The 19,449-nt window shown below is 53.0% G+C and overlaps 7 protein-coding genes across 7 annotated transcripts; 5 read left to right on the plus strand and 2 right to left on the minus strand.

Moving 5' to 3' along the window:
• Window positions 1-215: 215 nt before the first annotated feature.
• Window positions 216-2,052, plus strand: PG998_004911 (uncharacterized protein; the record flags this gene model as incomplete). Its single annotated transcript, XM_066871729.1, has 4 exons — window positions 216-921; window positions 942-1,608; window positions 1,671-1,761; window positions 1,834-2,052. The coding sequence occupies 4 exons, from the start codon at window positions 216-218 to the stop codon at window positions 2,050-2,052; spliced, it is 1,683 nt and encodes a 560-aa protein (XP_066731826.1).
• A 407-nt stretch (window positions 2,053-2,459) lies between these two features.
• PG998_004912 (acyl-CoA N-acyltransferase) lies at window positions 2,460-3,727 on the minus strand (the record flags this gene model as incomplete). Its single annotated transcript, XM_066871730.1, has 2 exons — window positions 2,460-3,134; window positions 3,224-3,727. 2 exons carry the CDS (start codon window positions 3,725-3,727, stop codon window positions 2,460-2,462), a joined length of 1,179 nt encoding a protein of 392 aa, XP_066731827.1.
• Window positions 3,728-4,358: 631 nt separating this feature from the next.
• PG998_004913 (NAD(P)-binding protein) lies at window positions 4,359-5,596 on the minus strand (the record flags this gene model as incomplete). Its single annotated transcript, XM_066871731.1, has 3 exons — window positions 4,359-4,797; window positions 4,925-5,253; window positions 5,348-5,596. The coding sequence occupies 3 exons, from the start codon at window positions 5,594-5,596 to the stop codon at window positions 4,359-4,361; spliced, it is 1,017 nt and encodes a 338-aa protein (XP_066731828.1).
• Window positions 5,597-6,508: 912 nt separating this feature from the next.
• On the plus strand, window positions 6,509-6,939 carry PG998_004914 (uncharacterized protein; the record flags this gene model as incomplete). Its single annotated transcript, XM_066871732.1, has 3 exons — window positions 6,509-6,613; window positions 6,687-6,761; window positions 6,883-6,939. The coding sequence occupies 3 exons, from the start codon at window positions 6,509-6,511 to the stop codon at window positions 6,937-6,939; spliced, it is 237 nt and encodes a 78-aa protein (XP_066731829.1).
• Window positions 6,940-7,779: 840 nt separating this feature from the next.
• PG998_004915 (uncharacterized protein) lies at window positions 7,780-8,714 on the plus strand (the record flags this gene model as incomplete). The annotated part of the gene is made up of 5 exons (XM_066871733.1): window positions 7,780-7,881; window positions 7,959-8,027; window positions 8,189-8,241; window positions 8,298-8,407; window positions 8,530-8,714. 5 exons carry the CDS (start codon window positions 7,780-7,782, stop codon window positions 8,712-8,714), a joined length of 519 nt encoding a protein of 172 aa, XP_066731830.1.
• Window positions 8,715-11,638: 2,924 nt separating this feature from the next.
• On the plus strand, window positions 11,639-12,812 carry PG998_004916 (Conserved hypothetical- protein; the record flags this gene model as incomplete). The annotated part of the gene is made up of 2 exons (XM_066871734.1): window positions 11,639-12,451; window positions 12,507-12,812. The coding sequence occupies 2 exons, from the start codon at window positions 11,639-11,641 to the stop codon at window positions 12,810-12,812; spliced, it is 1,119 nt and encodes a 372-aa protein (XP_066731831.1).
• A 3,512-nt stretch (window positions 12,813-16,324) lies between these two features.
• PG998_004917 (zinc finger protein gis2 protein) lies at window positions 16,325-17,154 on the plus strand (the record flags this gene model as incomplete). The annotated part of the gene is made up of 2 exons (XM_066871735.1): window positions 16,325-16,430; window positions 16,499-17,154. The coding sequence occupies 2 exons, from the start codon at window positions 16,325-16,327 to the stop codon at window positions 17,152-17,154; spliced, it is 762 nt and encodes a 253-aa protein (XP_066731832.1).
• Between the last annotated feature and the right edge of the window lie 2,295 nt (window positions 17,155-19,449).

Here is a 19,449-nt window from a genome sequence, read left to right on the forward strand (position 1 = left end):
TTGCTTCTCCTGTCCATGTGTGACCTTGGGACGAGTCGCGACAACCACACCCCACATCGCCCTGTTGATCTACTTGCTCTTTCTTGCTCGCGTAGCGACATCAGCAACCAGTCCCTCTAGAGTCGTGCCGTCAAAGAGCTACTCAGGTCGTGCTGACTGAAAGCAAGACTGCGGTGAACTGTGCGGGGAATTGCGCTCGCGAGACGCGAAACACCATGGCTTCTTCCATTCCCACCAAGCAAGATGCCATCCTGGAGGGCCGCAGCCCTTACCCTTCGGCCGAGGAGGAGAAAAAACAGTATTCCGACTCCGAGGCCAGGCCCATGAGCGACCTGATCCGGGACGCGAAGCTGGCCACGGAGAAGGAGCACTCGATGAGCCTGTGGCAGGGCATCAAGCTCTACCCCAAGGCCATCGCCTGGAGCGTCCTCATCTCCACCTGCATCGTCATGGAGGGCTACGACGTCTCCCTTGTCAACAACTTTTACGCCTTCCAGCAGTTCAACAAGAAGTACGGCGAGCAGCTGCCCGACGGCACCTACCAGGTGCCCGCGGCGTGGCAGTCCGGGCTCAGCAACGGTGCCACCGTGGGCGAGATCATCGGGTTGCTGATCAACGGCTGGGTCTCGGAGCGCTTTGGCTACCGCTACACCGTCATCGCGTGTTTATGTCTGGTCATCGCCTTCACTTCCATCTTCTTCACGGCCCAGAACGTCGTGGCGCTGCAGGTGGCCGAGATCCTGTGCGGCATCCCCTGGGGTGTCTTCCAGACCATTACCATCACGTACGCCTCCGAGGTCTGCCCCGTTGCACTGCGCGGCTATCTGACCACCTACATCAACATCTGCTGGGGCATCGGCCAGGAGATCGGCATCGGCGTCATCATGGGCAACCTCTGGCGCACCGACGAGTGGGCCTACCGCATCCCATACGCCCTGCAGTGGATGTGGCCCGCCCCCTGATCGTGGGCATCTACTTCGCGCCCGAGTCGCCCTGGTGGCTCGTCCGCAAGGGCAAGCTCGAAGACGCCAAGCGGTCGCTGCTCCGCCTGACCTCCAAGCGCCAGGACTCCGACTTCGACGCCGACGAGACGGTGGCCATGATGGTGCACACGACAGCCCTGGAAGCCAAGATCACCAAAGGGGCCAGTTATCTGGACTGCTTCAGGGGCACTGACCTACGCCGCACCGAGATTGTGTGCATGGCCTGGGCCATCCAAAACCTTAGCGGCAACTCTTTCTCCAACTACTCGACCTACTTCCTCGAGCAGGCCGGCATGGCGGCCGACAAGGCCTACTCCTTCGCCCTGGGCCAGTACGCCATCAACTGCGTCGGCGTCTTTGGCACCTGGACCCTGATCACCATGGGCATCGGCCGCCGCAGCCTCTACCTCTACGGCCTCAGCTTCCTCTTCTGCATGCTCTTGGTCCTCGGCTTCCTGGGGCTCGCCCCTGACAAGCAGGCTGGCTCCATGGCCACCGGTAGCATCATGTTGGTCTGGGCCCTGGGCTACCAGCTGACCGTGGGCACGGTCTGCTATTCCCTCGTGGCCGAGATCTCCACCAGACGTCTGCAGATCAAGACCGTCGTCCTGGGTCGTGTCCTATAGTAAGCCAGCATTTTTCCGACCTTGCGCTCCTTTCCAAATCAATCACTAACCCAATAAACAGCAATGTCGTCGCTATCATCTGCGGAGTGCTCACCCCATACATGCTTAACCCCGGCGCCTGGAACTGGAGCAACTTTGCCGGCTTCTTCTGGGTAAGCTTCCTCTGAACCCATATGGCCCCATCTCCTTATTACAGACAACCTGACTGACTCGAACTTTGACAGGCCGGGATCTGCTTCTTGTGCCTCGTGTACTCCTACTTCCGTATCCCTGAGCCCACGGGCCGCTCCTTCGCCGAGCTCGACCTCCTGTTCGAGAAGGGCATCAGCGCGCGCAAGTTCGCCACGACGGAGATCAACGTGTTTGAGGAGCACGTTGACCCGGCCATGGCGCAGAAGTACCGAGACCAGATCGCCATCACCCACATGGAGAAGCAGGTCTAAAGAGATGATAGGCTTGACTGACTGAAGATATCATGATTCGCCATTGTTTGAACGATGATCTGCAGCAGAGCACAGAAAGCCTTTTAATGATTATGAACGACCATATGTAACGAGATATAGCACCACCTTTAATGAACCAACAACCTAATAATATCAAGAAGGGAACTTCTTATTCTTCTTACCCATTTTAAGGCTCGTCCGTCCCGAATTCGGTTATCGTGTTCCCGTCTGAGGTAATAAATTCCGATAAAGCCCGCGAGAAACCCTTGCAAAGTTCGTGTCATCATGCTTCATGGGTGTTTCCTCTCCCTGTTTGCCAGGCTAAAGATGAGAAGAAAGCCTTCATAAACGCCGAGTGTGTTTCCAGATTCCCCTTTCTGTCTCTCTGTCCCTCTGTCCCTCTCTCCTTACACCAACTCCCAGCCCTCTTCCTCAGCCTCCTTGATCTTAAGCTTCTCCAGCTCCTCGGCTTCCTGGATCTTGAGCTTCTCCATCTCCTCGGTCGTTTTAACGATATCCTTTTCCTTATACTTGACGGCCGCTTGTTGTTGGTGTTGATTCTGCTGCTGCTGTCCACCCCTCTTTCCCCGTATTACCGTTTTGCGCGGGGTACCCGACGAACTGTCGGCCAGGGCCGGGTACCACGTGTGAAGCTTGACGATGCCGAACTCCTTGAAGCCGAGCTTGGTCAGCAGGCCCATCGCGGATCCCGACGCGGTGAGAGTGGCAACCTGGTAGCCCAGGGCACGGGCGTCGTGCATGGCGTAGGCGGCGAGGGCCTTGCCGATGCCCTGGCGTCGGTATTCCGGGTTAACAAACAAAGAGTGGATCGAGGCGATGCCCGAGTGGCAGTGTAGGTACCCCGTGCCTATGCACTCATTCCCCCGGCGCGCCGCAAACATGCGGAACTGCTCCCGTGAGACCGATGTAGCCACGCGCGCGTACACCTTGGTCCAGTGCAGCACGTCGCACTCGGGCGCGCCGTGCGCCCATGTGCTCACCCAGCCAATGATGCCCAGCGAGCTGATGGGCTCGATGACAATGCCCTCAGGCAGGCCAAACAGCAGCGGCAACGGCCGTCGCTGGGGGTGCTGTGGACACCAGTTACATCGACGACAGGTGGCTGAGAAGAAGAGGAGGAGGCGGCGGAGAAGGAAGTGGCAGAAGGAACAATGCTGTGGTTCTCAAGGACAGAAGTGTTTGTCAGGTCCGCGCACATAATGGGCTCCGCCTCCAGGCACGAGAAGCCCGAGCCCTCGAGGACGCGCTCGAGGTCTGGCTGGTGGTGGGGGCCCGTGACCCAGTTGAAGCGCTGGAGACGGCGGCGGAAGCGGTTCTTGACCATGTTGACGGCCTCGGACTGCTCCGAGGACGGGATGGACTGGTGTTCCAACCCATTGTGGTCCTGGTACAGGCTGCTGCCGAAAGATACGATGTCACTGCCGGGCTGCTGGTGATGTTGTTGCTGGGCCTGCTGCAGATGCGGCGGCGACTCCCACCAGCGCACGAACCAGTCGTGGCCACCGTAGAACTTCTCCTCAACGCCGACGGCCTCGTTGACGTGCTTGGTGAGCTCGGCCTTGTTCTTGACGTACAGCTGCTGCAGCTGCTCGTAGGTCAGCGACGACAAGGCGGGGAACGTGGTCGCGGACATGGCGGGGTGAGACGACGCCATCTTTTCGCCCGAGTCGGACGCGTAGCGAGTGTGCTGCTTGCTTCGTCCTTTTCAGCGCGCGTCACCAGACGCTCTCCTACAAAGGAACAGAGATATGTATGGACAATTCGGGGGTTGGGTTGCGAAAGGGCTCCTCGTTGGACATATATCCCCGACTTCAATTGGTGAAGCTTGGATGGGACGAAGGAACAACCCCTCGTGATCAAAAGATGGACGAATCGAAATCGATGGAGGAACGGACTTCAGTTGGCAAGACCCCGCATTGCTCTGCGAAGACAGGGTCGCTGGACATTCCTTGCCTCGACTAGGTGTAATCAGTACCTCATGGATTGTCGGGCACGTAAACGCAAACGCAAACGCTGAGGGGCTTACACGTAGGCAGCAGAAAATGGCCCGCCGAGCCAATGGCGCATTTTAGAGCTTGGGCAGAGCTGCAAGCCACTCACACCAAAAAGCCAGTCCAACAGAAGCAGAAGACAAAAGCTCCGACTCACCGAAGCGGCATCATCACCAGCCCAACCGTCTGGGATGGGTTCGATCCTGCTCATTCCAGCTCCAATTGGCCCCGTCCATAATACTAACGAGGTGACGCTGGTATAGATACTCGTCTATAACAACCGGATGTTTCTTTTTACTCCCCAGCAGCAACACCATCATCTCGTGCTTTCACGAACTCAGTTCGGAACCCGAGTCCACTCTCCTGCCTCACCACCCCAAAGACGCCGCTGGAGTCCAGGCTTCGTCCACCTCCCTCGGAGCTCTCCCTCCATACATTGGCCTTCTTCAAGTTCTCCAGAGCTCTCTGTCCAACGTGTAAGCTGACGCCCTCACGCTCGGCAATCTCGACACCGTGCCCCACGTCCTTTATCGCCAACTGCAGGTCGGACCACGGTTTCTGGTCTGGTCCGGGGCAGTAGACGCCCGCAGTCATGCGGACTGAGTCTGAGTGCATTACTGCCCCGAAATTGAGCTCCAGCAGACGCTCCAAGGTGGCCTCCGGCAGTCCCGTCTTGGCAGCGAAAACGTGCGCTTCCGCGATGACTTGCATCAACGACGCCATGAGCAGATTCCTAGGTATTCCGGCTCGTCAGTCGACAAATTCCAATCTCTAGCTTGCGATTATCCCCCTCCTTCTCCCTTTGCTGGCCGTTTCTGGTAAAAGAAAAACTCTCTCTATCTCACTCTCTCTTAACTTACCCTGTTGTCTTGAGAAGACTGGCTTTCTCGGGTTCCTGCCCAACAACCAAGACCTCTCGCGCAATCACCCCTTTTAGCAATGGCGACACGGCAACCAACGCAACACTTGACCCAGCGAACCCAGCCAAGAGCTGCCCGGCTTCGGCAACTGGTGTGGCTCCGAACACAGGCATAGCCGCAAAGTGCGCCCCCTTTGATGCGAGCGTTGCTGCCACGGCCTGCGTCGTATCGGGATGGACGGTCGTCGTGTCCACAACTACCTTGCCCCCCACATCACCAGACTTGATGATCTGCTCCACGATGGATCGGACCGCATCATCGGCGCTTGACTGATTAGACAAAGTAAGTATGGTTAGAATCGCTGTCTACTTTTCTCTCTCCCCCCCTCTCTCGAGCCCAGGATGGCCTTGTAAGCCGACTCACGGATATGAACACAACGTCGCTGTCGCGTGCCAGTTCGGCAATAGACTCGCACTTCTTGGCACCCAACTCTTCCAAGGCCACACACCGCGATGCAGTGCGATTATACACGCGAAGGGGTGGCTGGTGCTTCCCAGCTGTGGTGAGGTGCCTCTGCATGTTCTTCGCCATGGCGCTTCCCATACTACCCAGGCCAATCCAGCCCACAGCTCTCAGCTTAGCAGCATCGCCTAAGTGAGAAGAAGACGACATGGTTTGGTTTATGAAAACAGCAATCACTTGAGTAAGGATTGGTTTCGGGATGCCTAATACAAGGTCTTATATGTGTGGTAGGTGTGTGGCTGCCTTCCATGTCTCCACTTGTGAAGATGCCTGCCGGAGCAACTAAGCGGGGCCCGGCGATAATGACTCACAAGAGTTCGGCGACGGACTTCCGAGCCCGGTACGTAGTCTCGAAACTGAATTTGATACCTACCAAAGAGTAGAAGTAGCAAATCCAACTTTGCCTCCCAGATAAGGCCCTCATTCGAAGGTGAGGGACGTAAATGTATTCTTCTTGGGCCTCGCCATGACTAGATCCTTCCCAAATCCCATCTCCGCCTATTCAACATGTCTGGTTTGGACAAGTCTCAAGATAAGAAATGGAGTGAATTATTGGGGCAATAGATCAAACATTAGTCTCCCGGGCCAAACTTACCACGTATCTGTCGGGGTAAAGGGGCCACCATAAGACGTTGCAAAGGCTTAGGGGTACTACAGAATGTGGAAGATGCAATCACGGTCAAGTCACGTCTGTGATGTGCTTTTCAAGTCCAAGAAATCGCAAATGTTGTAGCACATGGTGCTTTATTTCTCATGCGTTTTCAGGCGGCTTCAGGATGATCCATAGTTACTCTTTCTCATACTCGAAACACCATTTGTCAACGGCCCTATGCTTGTATCTTCTAACAGTCACGCAGTACCATGGTATACTCACCTCCCTCGTGCAGAGCACCCTTGCATCCAGGAGGTCTTCTTCTCCTCTTTTTAAGCAAGCAACACCTCTTCATGCTGATCCTGTAACAATCATCATCCTCAGCACCATCTCCAACCCGAAGTGCAACTGTCTTCTACCACACGTACCTTGAAACAACACATCGTTCGCATACCCAAACAACCGCCAGAATGAAGATGTTCACTCAGATCCTTGCCTTCCTGGCATTTGTCCTGTGCGAGGCTGCCTACCCTCCCTATGCTGCTCCTGGAGACTTGCAATGTGTCGGCACTCAGGTAATTCGGTTCCTGAGAGGCACAAGCTTGTTGAGGAGGCACACATTTCCCACTAACCTCTTCGTCTCGACAGCTGGTCGACGGTCCTTCCGTCAAAGCCTCTTGCCCTGTTTACCAGCCCGACAAGCTCTACCTTTGCAGCCTCATGGTGAGTAAATACCGTCTATCGACACCCTATACAGCACTTCAAATACAATCATTCGTCTCGGATAATGGAGGAGCACGTTCCAACTAGAGGGTTTTGTGGTTGCCGCTGACCAGGTACAAAGGATCTAAACAAGTGCTACGCCAACCAAAACGGCAATCTCGTGGCACAACAGGAGTAAGTGATTAGCCCCAGCCTCTGTCCTTCATCCGAATATTCACTAGGGGGGGTGAGACAAGTCAGTTAACATGGATTCTAGCGGGGGATTTGGCAGTACTTGCCGTAACTGCCAGATGTCGGGCACTATTCTGACGTGTGACTGTGAAATCAATTCCTCGGTTCCGACCATCACCCATACCACCAGCATCGACACGGGTAAGTCTAAACTTTTACTCGCCATGAACGTATTTCGAGGATTATGTACCAACTAATCGCTCGTCCGGTTAGACAATGACATTCAGAATGCGAATGGCAACATGCGCTGCTTCCTGAGGGGCGGCGTCGAGTGTTGAGATCTCGGATGCTACTATGGCTGCCTGCAGACTGTGGGAAGAGGGTGAAGGTGACGAAGGCGTCCCATTCTATCATTCATGTAGGAAAGCAATTGAATGCAATGGCATATGAATATATGCACATGGGAGCCTGGCTTCTGAGCTCAGCGTAGACCAAAAGTCAGAGTGATCGCAAGTTAATATAGTACTAATTCTGATGAGCTTTTGCCAGTGCCTTCCTCATCGCCGTGATAATAGATGATAAAATGCTTGTGTTCACCTGATCATGGTATGGCTGCCTTGCCTATGTATTCACATGTTTTTCCTTGCTATAAATTCCCTCCCCTCGTGTTATAAAAACCACTTTACTTCACCAGAAACAACTATTCTCCCTCCTACTTTGCAAATAAGCCGTTTCCTCCACCCTTTCTACTCGACTTCCACTCCAGTTTCCGGATACTCCAATCACCAACGAACCTTTGCAGCCTCCAAAACGTACTGATTAGATACCAAGCCTACTAATCGCCAAGATGAAGGTGTTCACTCAACTTCTTGCCATGCTCACACTCCTCATGTGTGCTGTCGCTGACTTCCCTCACTACGCCGATGACGGCCAGTGCGAGACGATTCAGGTAGGTCGACCTCGAGGAACCCTTTAACACGACTGTGAGAAGAACACGCGAACTAACATCCTCGCTTAACTGCAAAGCAATGGGACAAGTACTCCGCCATTGCCAACTGCCCCAAGCCTGACAAGACTTGGCAGTGCAGCATTCTCGTGAGTAAACTCCCCAATGGCCCCCTCCCCCCTCCCCCCTGCACCTCTATCTGGCTATCGAGTCCGTTTCAGGAGCAGCTGCGATTCCTTTGATAGCAAACTTCAATTTTACGAGAACTCGATCTTGTGTTTACCTTTCTCCCACTGACCGGACCGAAAAGGATCTCGACAAATGTTACGCCAACAATAAGGGTGCGATCACACCCCGGGAGGAGTAAGTGATCAAGAAGCGACCGACTGCTTGCATACACCACACTAATATCGTGACAGTGGCGGCTTCAGTGGCTCCTGCAATGACTGCTACTGGACCAACACCGTGTTGCACTGCAACTGCGATATCGACCCGGGACACCGGTTCATGCAACCCCAGATCGAGACAAGTAAGTGGGAAATTCTTTTTGATTGCGCACCCAACCATACGCAAAGGCCAATCCTCCGTGGGTGGACAGGGCCACAAAGTACGATGAAGGGAGAAGACTAGCTAATGAGTTAAAATCTTAAGATCTTCTTCTGGTCAATGCCGATGGCTTCATGAAATGCTTCGACCGCGTCGCCGACAAGTGCCCGCATGGAACCTCCCTTACGGGATCCATCCCTCCCGAAGTCGATAGTCCTGCTGCTGCTGCCGCGACTGCGGCTGCCACCCAGGTGGCACGTTTGAAGGAAAAGAAGAGCTTCCAGGCTTGATTTCGAAGAAAGCTAGGCAATGCCCTACTTATACGTGGTACTACTCCAGGAGTTCTACACGGTTAGTTATGCAAGATGGATTCTATAGGCCCTAAGAATAGCATCTGCAGATAGTACAGAGAGCGGATGGCGATTCTGTTAACAGGCTGTGCCCAATTTCTCATTGAGTACTTGACACAAAACCTCTAGTAGCACTAGTGAATAACGAAGTGATACTTCTGCTGCGATCTTCGGTCCCTGTAGATGCTTCTCGGGGCTATGATGACTTTTGATCTCAGATGTACAAAAAAACATCGCCGCAAGGGACGAAGAGCCTCTGCCGAGGATCGTGACTGGGTCTGGGTGCTCGTATCGTGCTTCAAAAGTACTTTACAACCCACGATACTAAAAGCAAGCAGTGTCTGATGGACCCAGCACCTTCGCCTGGCCCTTCTTTGTTTAGTTGGTTCTAGATGCTTCCAATCTGTACCTGTCGATTCCCCGGCACCTTCTCAGACATACTCGCCGAGTCCGTGGCTCGCTGCTGCTGTAGTAGCTCGATATCGCGTATCAATACACTAATATAACCCCTACCTCCGCCTACGTAAGTGGAACAGACAATCGTTAGCCAAGAAACAAACTGTATCGCCGTGCATAAATCGTCGGGGCCGGACAGGCTATAGTGCTTGCCCACTTACACGATTCCATGGCGTACCCGGCACAGGGACTATTACAATCACCGTCGTCAACGAGGTAGTGGGTTGAGGGCACGCGGCTCCCGCATAGGCAGTTTGTGCCATTGGTGAGCCCGACGACCCACTGGTCGATCTGGGTACACCTTTGGGCGCACAGCCCCCGGGACTGGTACATGTTTGGGCCAATGTCGACAAGGCCGAGGGGGTGAGAGAAGCAGCCGACGTAGTTCAAACTGGCTTGTACCACTGCCGCTGGCAGGAGGCACATCCATAGGCCCACCTGTGGTGACCACATCATGAGGAACAGAGTGTGTATACGTACGGACAGGAATACTGGAATGAGAACAAGTCGCGCTCAAGGGTTTCCGGCCTTGAAGAAATCTAAGTAGTTATCATAGCGATCTGCACCACAGTAATTGGCCAGATGTTGTTTATTATTCCTTCTGCCTAATCAATACATTGGACGTCATGAAGTTAAGCTGAGTCACAATATACAATTACGTCATCGGCGTAGTAAGCAGTCTTGTAACAACCAGCATGCACCGACCGACAGTTTGGCTGCTTGTGGAATCTTATTTGTCCATGATAAACTGATTGACTCTTGCATGAAGTAGAATTAGTTGGCTATTCAAAAGCCAAAGTCCAATAGATTGACTGGAGCCAAGATTGTGTGTTAGTGTAAGAGGTCGACTGTGACAGGGAGAATCTGAATAGGGGTAAAATCGGTGGCGAATGCTTTCGCAGATGCTATCATTTCGAGAGAGACGCAAGGCCTTGATCCGGGCCCTTAGTCGATGAGGCGCAACCGGAGATTTACAGGATCACCACGGTCAGGCCGAACTGCAGGCCACGGAATCGGTCTGGCACACGGGTTCCCTGTCGAGGAGGAAATGCTGGCGCAGTTCCCTTAGCTTGCGCGGTCCCTTCGTGCAGAACTTATCGTCCAGATAATATCAATAGCTGGCTCCCTGGCTCCCTGGGTTCAACATTTGTAGCCAGGTTGTTTTCTTGCAGTTCAAGTCTTTTCTGGAGCCGCTTGCTCTCGTACCAATCCGCCGTATAGCCAACAACGGGTACCATGCAAAGGCGTCACCCAACCACTCGGTAGTATCACACCGATACTAGTATATGAATTCTTTAGCATGTTATGACTTGCAAGGGCAGTATCCGTTAGGAGCTGAAAATTGGTATATTCAGAAGAGCCGTTCCATTGCATGACCCAATTGGATCTGCGAGGCGCTTGGGTCGCAGTCCTCGAAACAAGTTCAGACTTGACAGTCGTTCTGTGCATTCACATCGAGTAGAGTGTGCCCGCCTAATGCTGCCTAAAGCGGCACCGCGATTATCAGCTCTTCGTGTATCGACTCCAATGCAGATCCATCTATCGTACATGTTGCGATTTTCATTATAGTGTACAATAGCGGTCGGTGTCGTTGCCGCTAACCATCTCTCGTTTCCATTATCGTTTGTATTCGTTTATGCGCTGCACCCTGGGTTAGAGATATATATAAGGCAAGGTGAGGTGGTGCGAAAAGACTTACGGGGTGAGGAGGAGTTCCGCCCACGAAGTCGACAGGAAAGCGACGGCAGCCTGAGAATATAATTAGCAAATGGTGCTTCGCTGACATTTGGCTGGGAGAAATTCATACACCAAAGACAGCGACGCTTCGGACGACAGCGGCGTTCTCTTGCGAAGTGATGGCATCGTAGGTCTGTCCGAAGATGCCCTTAGGGCGCGGCGGCCGCCACCGAGAGACCTTTGAGGAGCCATTATGGAGTGAGTATTGATATGATGTGCGACTGCGAGAGAGAGAGAGAGAGAGAGACGGTCGTGGTTATTCGGGTTCGTATGCGACGGTGGGATCGGAGAGTGGATGTGGGTAGCGGTTGTCACAGACGATGATGGAATCGAACAATAAAAAAGCTTCGCATTATTCAGCGGAGACAGTGCAAGCTCGGACTTCCATGGAAGGCGGCTGTCGATAACGATAAAGAGCTAAAAGTACGTACCGAGAGGAAAGGCGGGGCTTGGGCGGATATTTCCGAACGTTGCCCTCCTGTTATCCAATGGCGTCACATCATGATATTGCCATCCATGTACCTTTGAAGCTGGAATGTTATCAAGACCCTCCACGGCACGAGGCGCATTCTTCTCTGCTTGAGATTTCAACCGCCTGTCGCTTGAACACCACCGACTTCGTTTGCCCTCATCATCCACACTTGTTTGTGTTATTACGATCATATCCAAGAATGGCCGAAACCCCGCGATACGCCAACGCGGGTGGCTTCGTCCCGCCCACACTCCCGTCGCCAGCCCCCAGCACAGCATCCAGTCGCGCTGCCGCTGGCTTGCCTCACCCAAGATCAAAACCCCTTATCCCAGGCTCGCGCAAAGAAGACTACGCGCGCAAGTACGCCGAGAGCCGGCTCCTTCACATCTCGAGGCGCTACGTCAAGAAGCACGGCATCCCCGACCCGGCCGACTCCGTCACAGGCTACGATAACTTTGAAGAAGTATGCCACGATCTCGAGGAAGTTATATTCGTGCTTTGGTTCTCTGGAACACCTAGCATACAGATACCATATCTACTCAACATTGCCCTGGCCTTTACAGATTACGTCGAAGCGTTCGACCCGGCGCCAACAGCAACATTTCTCCTGCTCAAAAAGCTAGATCACTGCTTTGCGAGTCTGCTCGCGGGAAAGGATATCCGGACAGGGGAGACACTGCCAGGCTTTGAGCAGGGCACTCGGAAAGGCATGTCAAAGACCGACATGGTGCGCTGCAAGAGCTTGGCAGAGCAGACGCGCCTGTTGATCGCGGTGGTAATGAGCAATGTCGACGAGGTCGAGACCTACCTTCCAGAAGAAGACGAGTACATGCCGCCTTCCCGAGGCGAACAAATAACCCCACATGGGGAGAAGAGGAAGAGAATCGAAACCGAAGCCGAGACCCCCGAAAAGGCTGGAGGGGAAGAGAAGATCAAGGAAGAATCCGAAACACCACCGAAGAGACAGAAAACCGTATCGCCCGACCAAAATTCAGCGGCTGACTCTCCTCTCGTCAAGCTGGAAGACGGGAATGCGACTCCCTGCGCATTCTAGGCTCTTCTCCAAGGAGAACCTCACGGGGATGGAGGCATCGATGAATGACGGGAAATTCCACTTTGCACTCGAGGATGAAGATGACAAAGACGACGACAATGATGTTGGGGACGCAAGCATAGGCGAAACGACCACGCCTGTCCAGGCGCGAACACCGCCGTATGTCAGTGCTTCTGAGCCGGTGGATCTGCCACCCGATGCGTATGAACCAGATGACGATGATGAAGACGACGAGTTACACATGAACGTTGCAAAAGTCTATGAGAAAACCCTAGTTGAACTGGGCAAAACCCTCGGAGAGCCTATAGTTGGGTATTAGTCGGCTACGGAGTTTTATGTCTCTAGTTAACAAAGGAGAGGCGCAAGGCGTCTCGGACATTGTGCTATTGATCATTGGTTTGTATGTAGTTATGTATGATTCATTGTAGATACCCAAATGCACGTAGCGAGAACTCGAGAAGGCAGTGTAATGCCCCCTTGGGCATTTTCTTGTAGGACTATATCCGGTTACCTCACTACGTGGATTTCTCATGCCAGCTGTAATCAAACAGACAACTTCGAATTGGGTTGCTTCGTTTCTACTAATATGACATGATCGGCGGAACGAAGACCGCATCCAGGTGGGCGGACCTCTCATCTCAGCTGCAGTCATGACGGACCAACAGAATTGGTTCGGACACTTATCAGGATTCGTTCGCAGGATCATGCGACGGAACTGTGATTGGCCTTGCTAATAAATTACATATGCGCGGTACGCAGTCGCGAAGCGGGATAACTGCAACTGGACGCCCACGTGCCGAAGGGGTCCTGTCAGCGCAAACTCTCAGCCAGCCTCACGTTATTGCAGGTACAAGACAAAGGACGGCAGTTCCTGTTGTATGAGCGACGACGAGCAATCCGATATCTAGTACATACCATTCGCAACATACACGTAGGAAAATATCCCAGGTTCCATCCGAGTCACGGGCCACATTCTCGCGCAAGGGCTAAGGATCTCGGTTCTCTTTCAGTGTGGGGTTAGCCCAGGGTGTTGAATCCTCCCCCTCCAGAACTGCCTCCCCGTGCGCCCTGGGGTTTTCGGGCGGGCAGAAGCAGCGGGATATGAGATTCAGTAAATGCGACTCGGGGAGTGGACTCAGCATTTGGTCGCATGCGCATCCCTTTCTCACTAGTTGCCTCTCGAAGGCAGCAGCAAGCAGCTTGTGTCGTTACGAGTCGCCGACCCAAGGTTTGCTTGACTCGTGGAGGAGTCGGACCGCTCTAGACTTCTTGTTCTTATTCTTACATAGCTGAAGAAGAGTGGATGCATATCCGACACGACATGGTCACAGCTTACAAGTCACAATATCCCAGTGAACATCCAGAAAGACAGGCACAAGCAGGCAGCAAACTGGTCAGAGTCAATAGTGATCTTACTCATTAACTGCTTCAAGAGCAGTAACATATCAACGTCCCGTTTAATTATAGAATCGGTGCCTTGGACGCAGCCTGACGTGAGAGCCGCCCAGTCGGGCATCACCAGGCCTCTTGGAACATCATCCTACATATGTACACTCAACCATGGTTGGCAGCTTGATCGTCTGAACATACGTCTTTTTCCGCCCGGTACATCATCCCATGTGCGTTTGAGGCAAAGAGGTCATGAATGATACCTCCTACCTGGGTAATCAATCGCCCGTGCGGATCTTCTCCGTCTCACGAACGAAACCTACCAGAAATTCATGCATTGGATGCACCCGTCGCATCGGGGAAATGTGGCCAGGTTTCCTTTCCCTGCGCCTTGGAGCTACAGGAAGCAGGAGGTAGACCTGTGACCAGAAAGAAAGAAAGACTGTTACCTACCTTCGACTCTCCGGGAGCCCCCCTTGGCTGCATATCGAGCTAGCCATGGCCCGACATGAACCAGCCTGATGGAATGATGAATGGCCTCTCTTTTGGCTGACAGTGCTACATACAGAAAAACACAATCCCACCAGCGTCAGTGTACTTTGCTTTTGGCGCTTGTCTCGAATAACCAATCCCTTTCTTGATCTGGCCCCCCTTCCCCTTCCCCCGGCCTCCCCCGTCCCTGGCGCTTTGCAGGCTTGCAAGGGGGTTTGCTTTTTTTGGTGACAAGACACAGGGAAAGGACAGACAAGACAAGCACACACACACACACACACGCTCATCGTCACCAAGCAAGCGGGCTGACTGGCACGTTCGGTTCGTGGGTCTCTCGTCTCCATTTCTCGAATCGGCCGGTTTCCATTCCAATTCCCACTTGGGCTCATCTCTTGCCCTCTTTTCTTCCCCATCCCTCCCCTCCAGTTGCTCTTTCCCTTTTTCCTCCCACATCGTCCTTTTTACGAAAAAAAAAAACCGTTACTTTTCTTTCTCGGTGGTTGATTCGGTGCCGAAGTCGCTAGGAAGAAGAAGGTTGTTCGAAGTAGCGGACAGAAGTTTGAAGGGAATAATACACACGGCTTTATTATATTTCGTGACAGGTAAGAGCTATTTTCTGTCTTTTTTTTAACTTTCTGCGCATCCGGTTCGCCCTCAGTCCGTCGGTTGCGCCTTTTCTTCTTTCTTCCCTCAAGCCGGACTCTGTTTCGCTGTTGTGGTTCGATCGATGGTGGGCGCCAGTCCGTTTCAACGCCTCAAAACGAGCACAGCCATTTGCATGGGCACTTGAGAAGAGTCCATTTCGAGTCTATATCTTGATTGCGACAAACCTCGGGATCAATTCTGTCATACCCACTGCGGCGCATATAGAGGGGCAAAACCCTTGCGACAAAAACTTTGAGCAACACCAATCTCAACAGTCACCCACACATCTTTATTCGGAAAGATTCCTCTACTGCCTCGTGGTACTTGTCGCGCCAGGCTCTTCTCTGCTTTCTTCGGCAGCTGCGCATCTCTAAACCACTCAGAAACCCTTGCCTCCCCGGCCGAACAACCCCGCGGAAGTTTTGGTTCTTGCGCATCGCATCATCCGTGCGCGCGGCGCTCCGCTTGCTTTGTCGCAACGATGGCTCGGCTCGGCTGCTCAACATACCAACCCCATCCGTAACGAATCGAAACATGTCGCACGCATTTATTGTGTGGTGTGTGCGACATGGCGATGCGGTAGAATCTTACATTGGGGAGATGAAAAGCACACGGAACGTCTGACGAAGGAATAAAACTATTCCGACTCGAAGAATCAGACATATGCGCCGGGGTCACACAGAATCCATGCATCCTGCATGTGTTCTGGAAAACGTGGGCCGTGTCCTCTGCACCACATGCCGCCGCCGTACATATACCTACCCTGCCCTGCTTCCGAGCTGAAGGGCCCAGAGGTGTGGGTGTATGTCTCTGGACCCGAGGTGTGGTAGGTGCGAGAGTGCGTTGTCTGATGGGGGTGTGGTGCGATAGGTTGCGGCCTGGCACTGCTTGATGCTGCTTCTCCAACCACCTCGTGGGGGATTGGTACTTGGCCACACCTCGGCCGTCGCCTATCACACAACACACCAACCACACCCACACTGATTCCGCCCATCCTTTCACCCATAAATACGTTTACCGGGATGACCTTGGATAACATGCCCCAACAGTGGGCTACCGGCGCAATGAAGACTGCAGCCTTCGACGACAATATCCAACTATCAAGCAACCGGACACTTGGTGACAACCATGCCTGCGACCACTATCGAAGAATGGCTTCAATCGGATCAAACCGCCTCGACTCCGGATGTGCCGCCCAAACCACACCGCTGCAAACGAGTCATTGACCAATGGACTGACGGCGACCAAGCCTATGTTAACTGCCGTGCTGACGATGGAACAATACAGACTCATAAACTCGTCGCAATGTCATCTCTGTCGCGTCGGGCATGCTACAAGTGTGGCAATGTTGGCCACTATGCCGAGGTTTGCTCTTCGGCTGAGCGCCTTTGCTATAACTGCAAGCAGCCAGGTAAGACAATCTCAGCAACCCCACTGCAATACATTTTACGTCGGTCATTCTTACTAACTTGGTACAAGGTCACGAGTCAAACCAGTGCCCTCTGCCTCGCACCACCGAGGCTAAGCAGTGCTACCACTGCCAGGGCCTTGGGCACGTTCAGGCCGATTGCCCCACCCTGCGCCTGAGCGGCGCCGGGACCAGCGGCCGTTGCTACAACTGCGGTCAGCCGGGCCACTTGGCTCGCGCTTGCCCTAACCCTGCCGGCGTCAACATGGGCCGGGGAGGTCCCCCCGTCGGACGTGGTGGCTACGCTGGCGGCTTTGGCGGCCGCGGCGGCTTCGCTGGGCCTCGCGCTGCCACCTGCTACAAGTGCGGTGGCCCCAACCACTTTGCGCGGGATTGCCAGGCTCAGGCCATGAAGTGCTACGCCTGCGGCAAGCTCGGACACATCTCTCGGGACTGCACTGCCCCCAACGGCGGACCTCTGAACACTGCTGGCAAGACCTGCTACCAGTGTGGCGAGGCTGGTCACATTTCGCGTGACTGCCCTCAGAAGGCTGCTGTTGGCGGTGAGATGTCTGGTGTCCCTGGCATGCCGGTGGGAGTTCCTGGTGGCGTGCCTGGCGTCCCTGTTGGGGTTCCTGTTGGAGTTCCTGGCGTCCCCGGCGGCGTCGTCCCTGGCGTTCCTGATGTCGATATAACCAACGCGGCACCTATCCCTCCTGTCGCTTAAAGCTCCGTATGCGGAAGTATTTCGCATGGAGCTCGACCCGCAGTTTGTAGAAGTCGAGATGGTTGCAGTTGGGACGAATACTGACGACGAAACGAATCAACACCGCGGGCTCTGGCTCAGCAGCCAGCATGATTTACTGATTAAGCACGGCTTTTTCTCGAAACGCATACCACACAATTTCCTTATTCATATTTCATTTCCTAATTACGGCTTGGGCTCGACTATGATGAGTGTGCAAAGCCGCTCACCGTTCGTGGCACTGGGATTCCCTGGCATCCGCTCCCTTGGTTCATTCTAGGGGGCAAAGTCTCTGGCAACGTCCTCCTTATTTACCCTACACGACCCTCAGCGGAAGCTCCTATTATTTCCTACGACCTTCACGGCATGTATACCATACACCTAGCTTGGACTATACGAGCATACTGGCGGTGCCTTGGATCAACCAAACGAAACTCGTTTCACGCAAATGAACCATGTTCATCCATAAGTCCATGGCTTTCCTTTGCTTCTTCGAAAGGCAAGACTCTCTTCTCTTCACGAATCGAACAACAAACGACAAAAGACGATTTGACATGATTGTGGATCGAGAGACTAGGGAAACTGGATGTTGCAGTTCACAGGGGAGAGGATGCAGTGCATGGTCACAAAATGGCTGCATCAAGAACGGTGGTGGTTGACGAGGGGACGATAGTGGGTAGAGAAGTAGTCTGAGAAGAACAAGCAATGTTGTTGCACGATGGAAGCCTTGAGGTCCCCCAATTCTCTTGAGCTTTCCTTCGATATGGTGCTCTCATTCTCGCAACGACCCAATTTGCCCGCGGACGAGGGGGGTTGAGTCAGCTCAGGCTGCCAATCAACAGCCTGCGCCAGCTCGTCGCCTTGGCTAATCACATAGGTCGCCGGATTGGCGGGATTGTTTCTACTGTCTCTCAGTGTTCTGGTAAGCAACATCTTCATCCCTTTCCCTTTTTCTTCTTCTTTCTTTTTCTCGTTCTGGTTGGCACTGTCCAGTGGGCATCCATCCAGCCGCCTATCATGATGATACTCTTTAGCTCTAGATCAGGAGCTGCTCACCGGCAGCGAAGACCGAGAACTTCAACCATGTTACACAGTCTCTGAATATTGGCGAATCTCTTTTTTGAACTTGTTATTGAAAAAGCAAAAACTCAACTTGGCCAGCTGCTGACATGGCCAATATTACTACAGGTTTCCTAGTCACCACAGTGTGTTCTCTCAACGACCATACGTCAAGCACTCAACGCTGATGTTTGTAAGTACTCTAGTTGTGCTGCTACCTGATACCGGATGTTCTCCAAGTGATGTGCTAAATAGAGGTCTGCGGAACGTCCATCGTTTCGCTTGGTTCATCCGTACTTGATGCTGTACCTGTTGCACTTGTCATCGTCCTGTAATCATACGACACGTACACATGATGACTTATTGTTCGTGGCAAAGCCTTGTATATCAGACAACCGTAAATAGCTTGCGATAGACGCCATAATGTAAAAATATCCACCCCGTACTATTTGCATGATCCATAACTGCGTTGGTGCTAGTTGGGTGTGCGGCTGATGAGCAAACACCTGGCCCCTTGCGTACTGCAGCCGCCCCAAATAGACCCGACAAGACATGCGAAAGTACTCCGTAGCTACCATGGCATTCGATCAGACTCTCGGGCAGTTCATGTTGGTGATGTGGTTGAAGTACAGGGCAGGCAGTGACAGCTACCGTGAATGCTTGTAAGATCTCTGATGACCAGCTTCACTTTATATCGCTTCTGCTGTTGTCGTAGCTCTTGTATGCTGTACCGCACGCTGTCAACCTCTCATCAGTCGGCGCACTATGCTTGCTCTCTGGCTTGTGTTGTCGGGGAAACTTCAGATAAAAGCGATAGGACGAAAGTATATCTCATTTAGTCTCTTCAGACCTCTTCAGAGCATGTACTTGACCGAAACCCTCTGGAAATTACTGCACCTCTTCTTCCCCTGTATTAGTACCAGATATATATCTGACAGCCTCAGCATCATCAACTACTCAAAACAAGCCAAGATAGGTATATTGTAGGAAGAAAGACACTGATTACCGCCTTTCTTACGCGCAAGAACATAATTGAGTTTGGCGAGGCTCATTGTGTACGTGTGCTTCCAGGCCCGCCCGACTCCAAATCCTGGATCACAGTATATGAAGGAATTACCACCACTAACATAGAATCTAGCAATCGCACTTGTGTGAAACTTTCTCAGAATTATTCAGTCTTCATTCGATACTAAAGGGGTGCTGTGCAAACCAATTCCT

This window comes from Apiospora kogelbergensis (assembly GCF_038363985.1).
Source record: "Apiospora kogelbergensis strain CBS 113332 chromosome Unknown utg000003l_segment0_segment0, whole genome shotgun sequence".
NCBI classification, from domain to species: domain Eukaryota; kingdom Fungi; phylum Ascomycota; class Sordariomycetes; order Amphisphaeriales; family Apiosporaceae; genus Apiospora; species Apiospora kogelbergensis.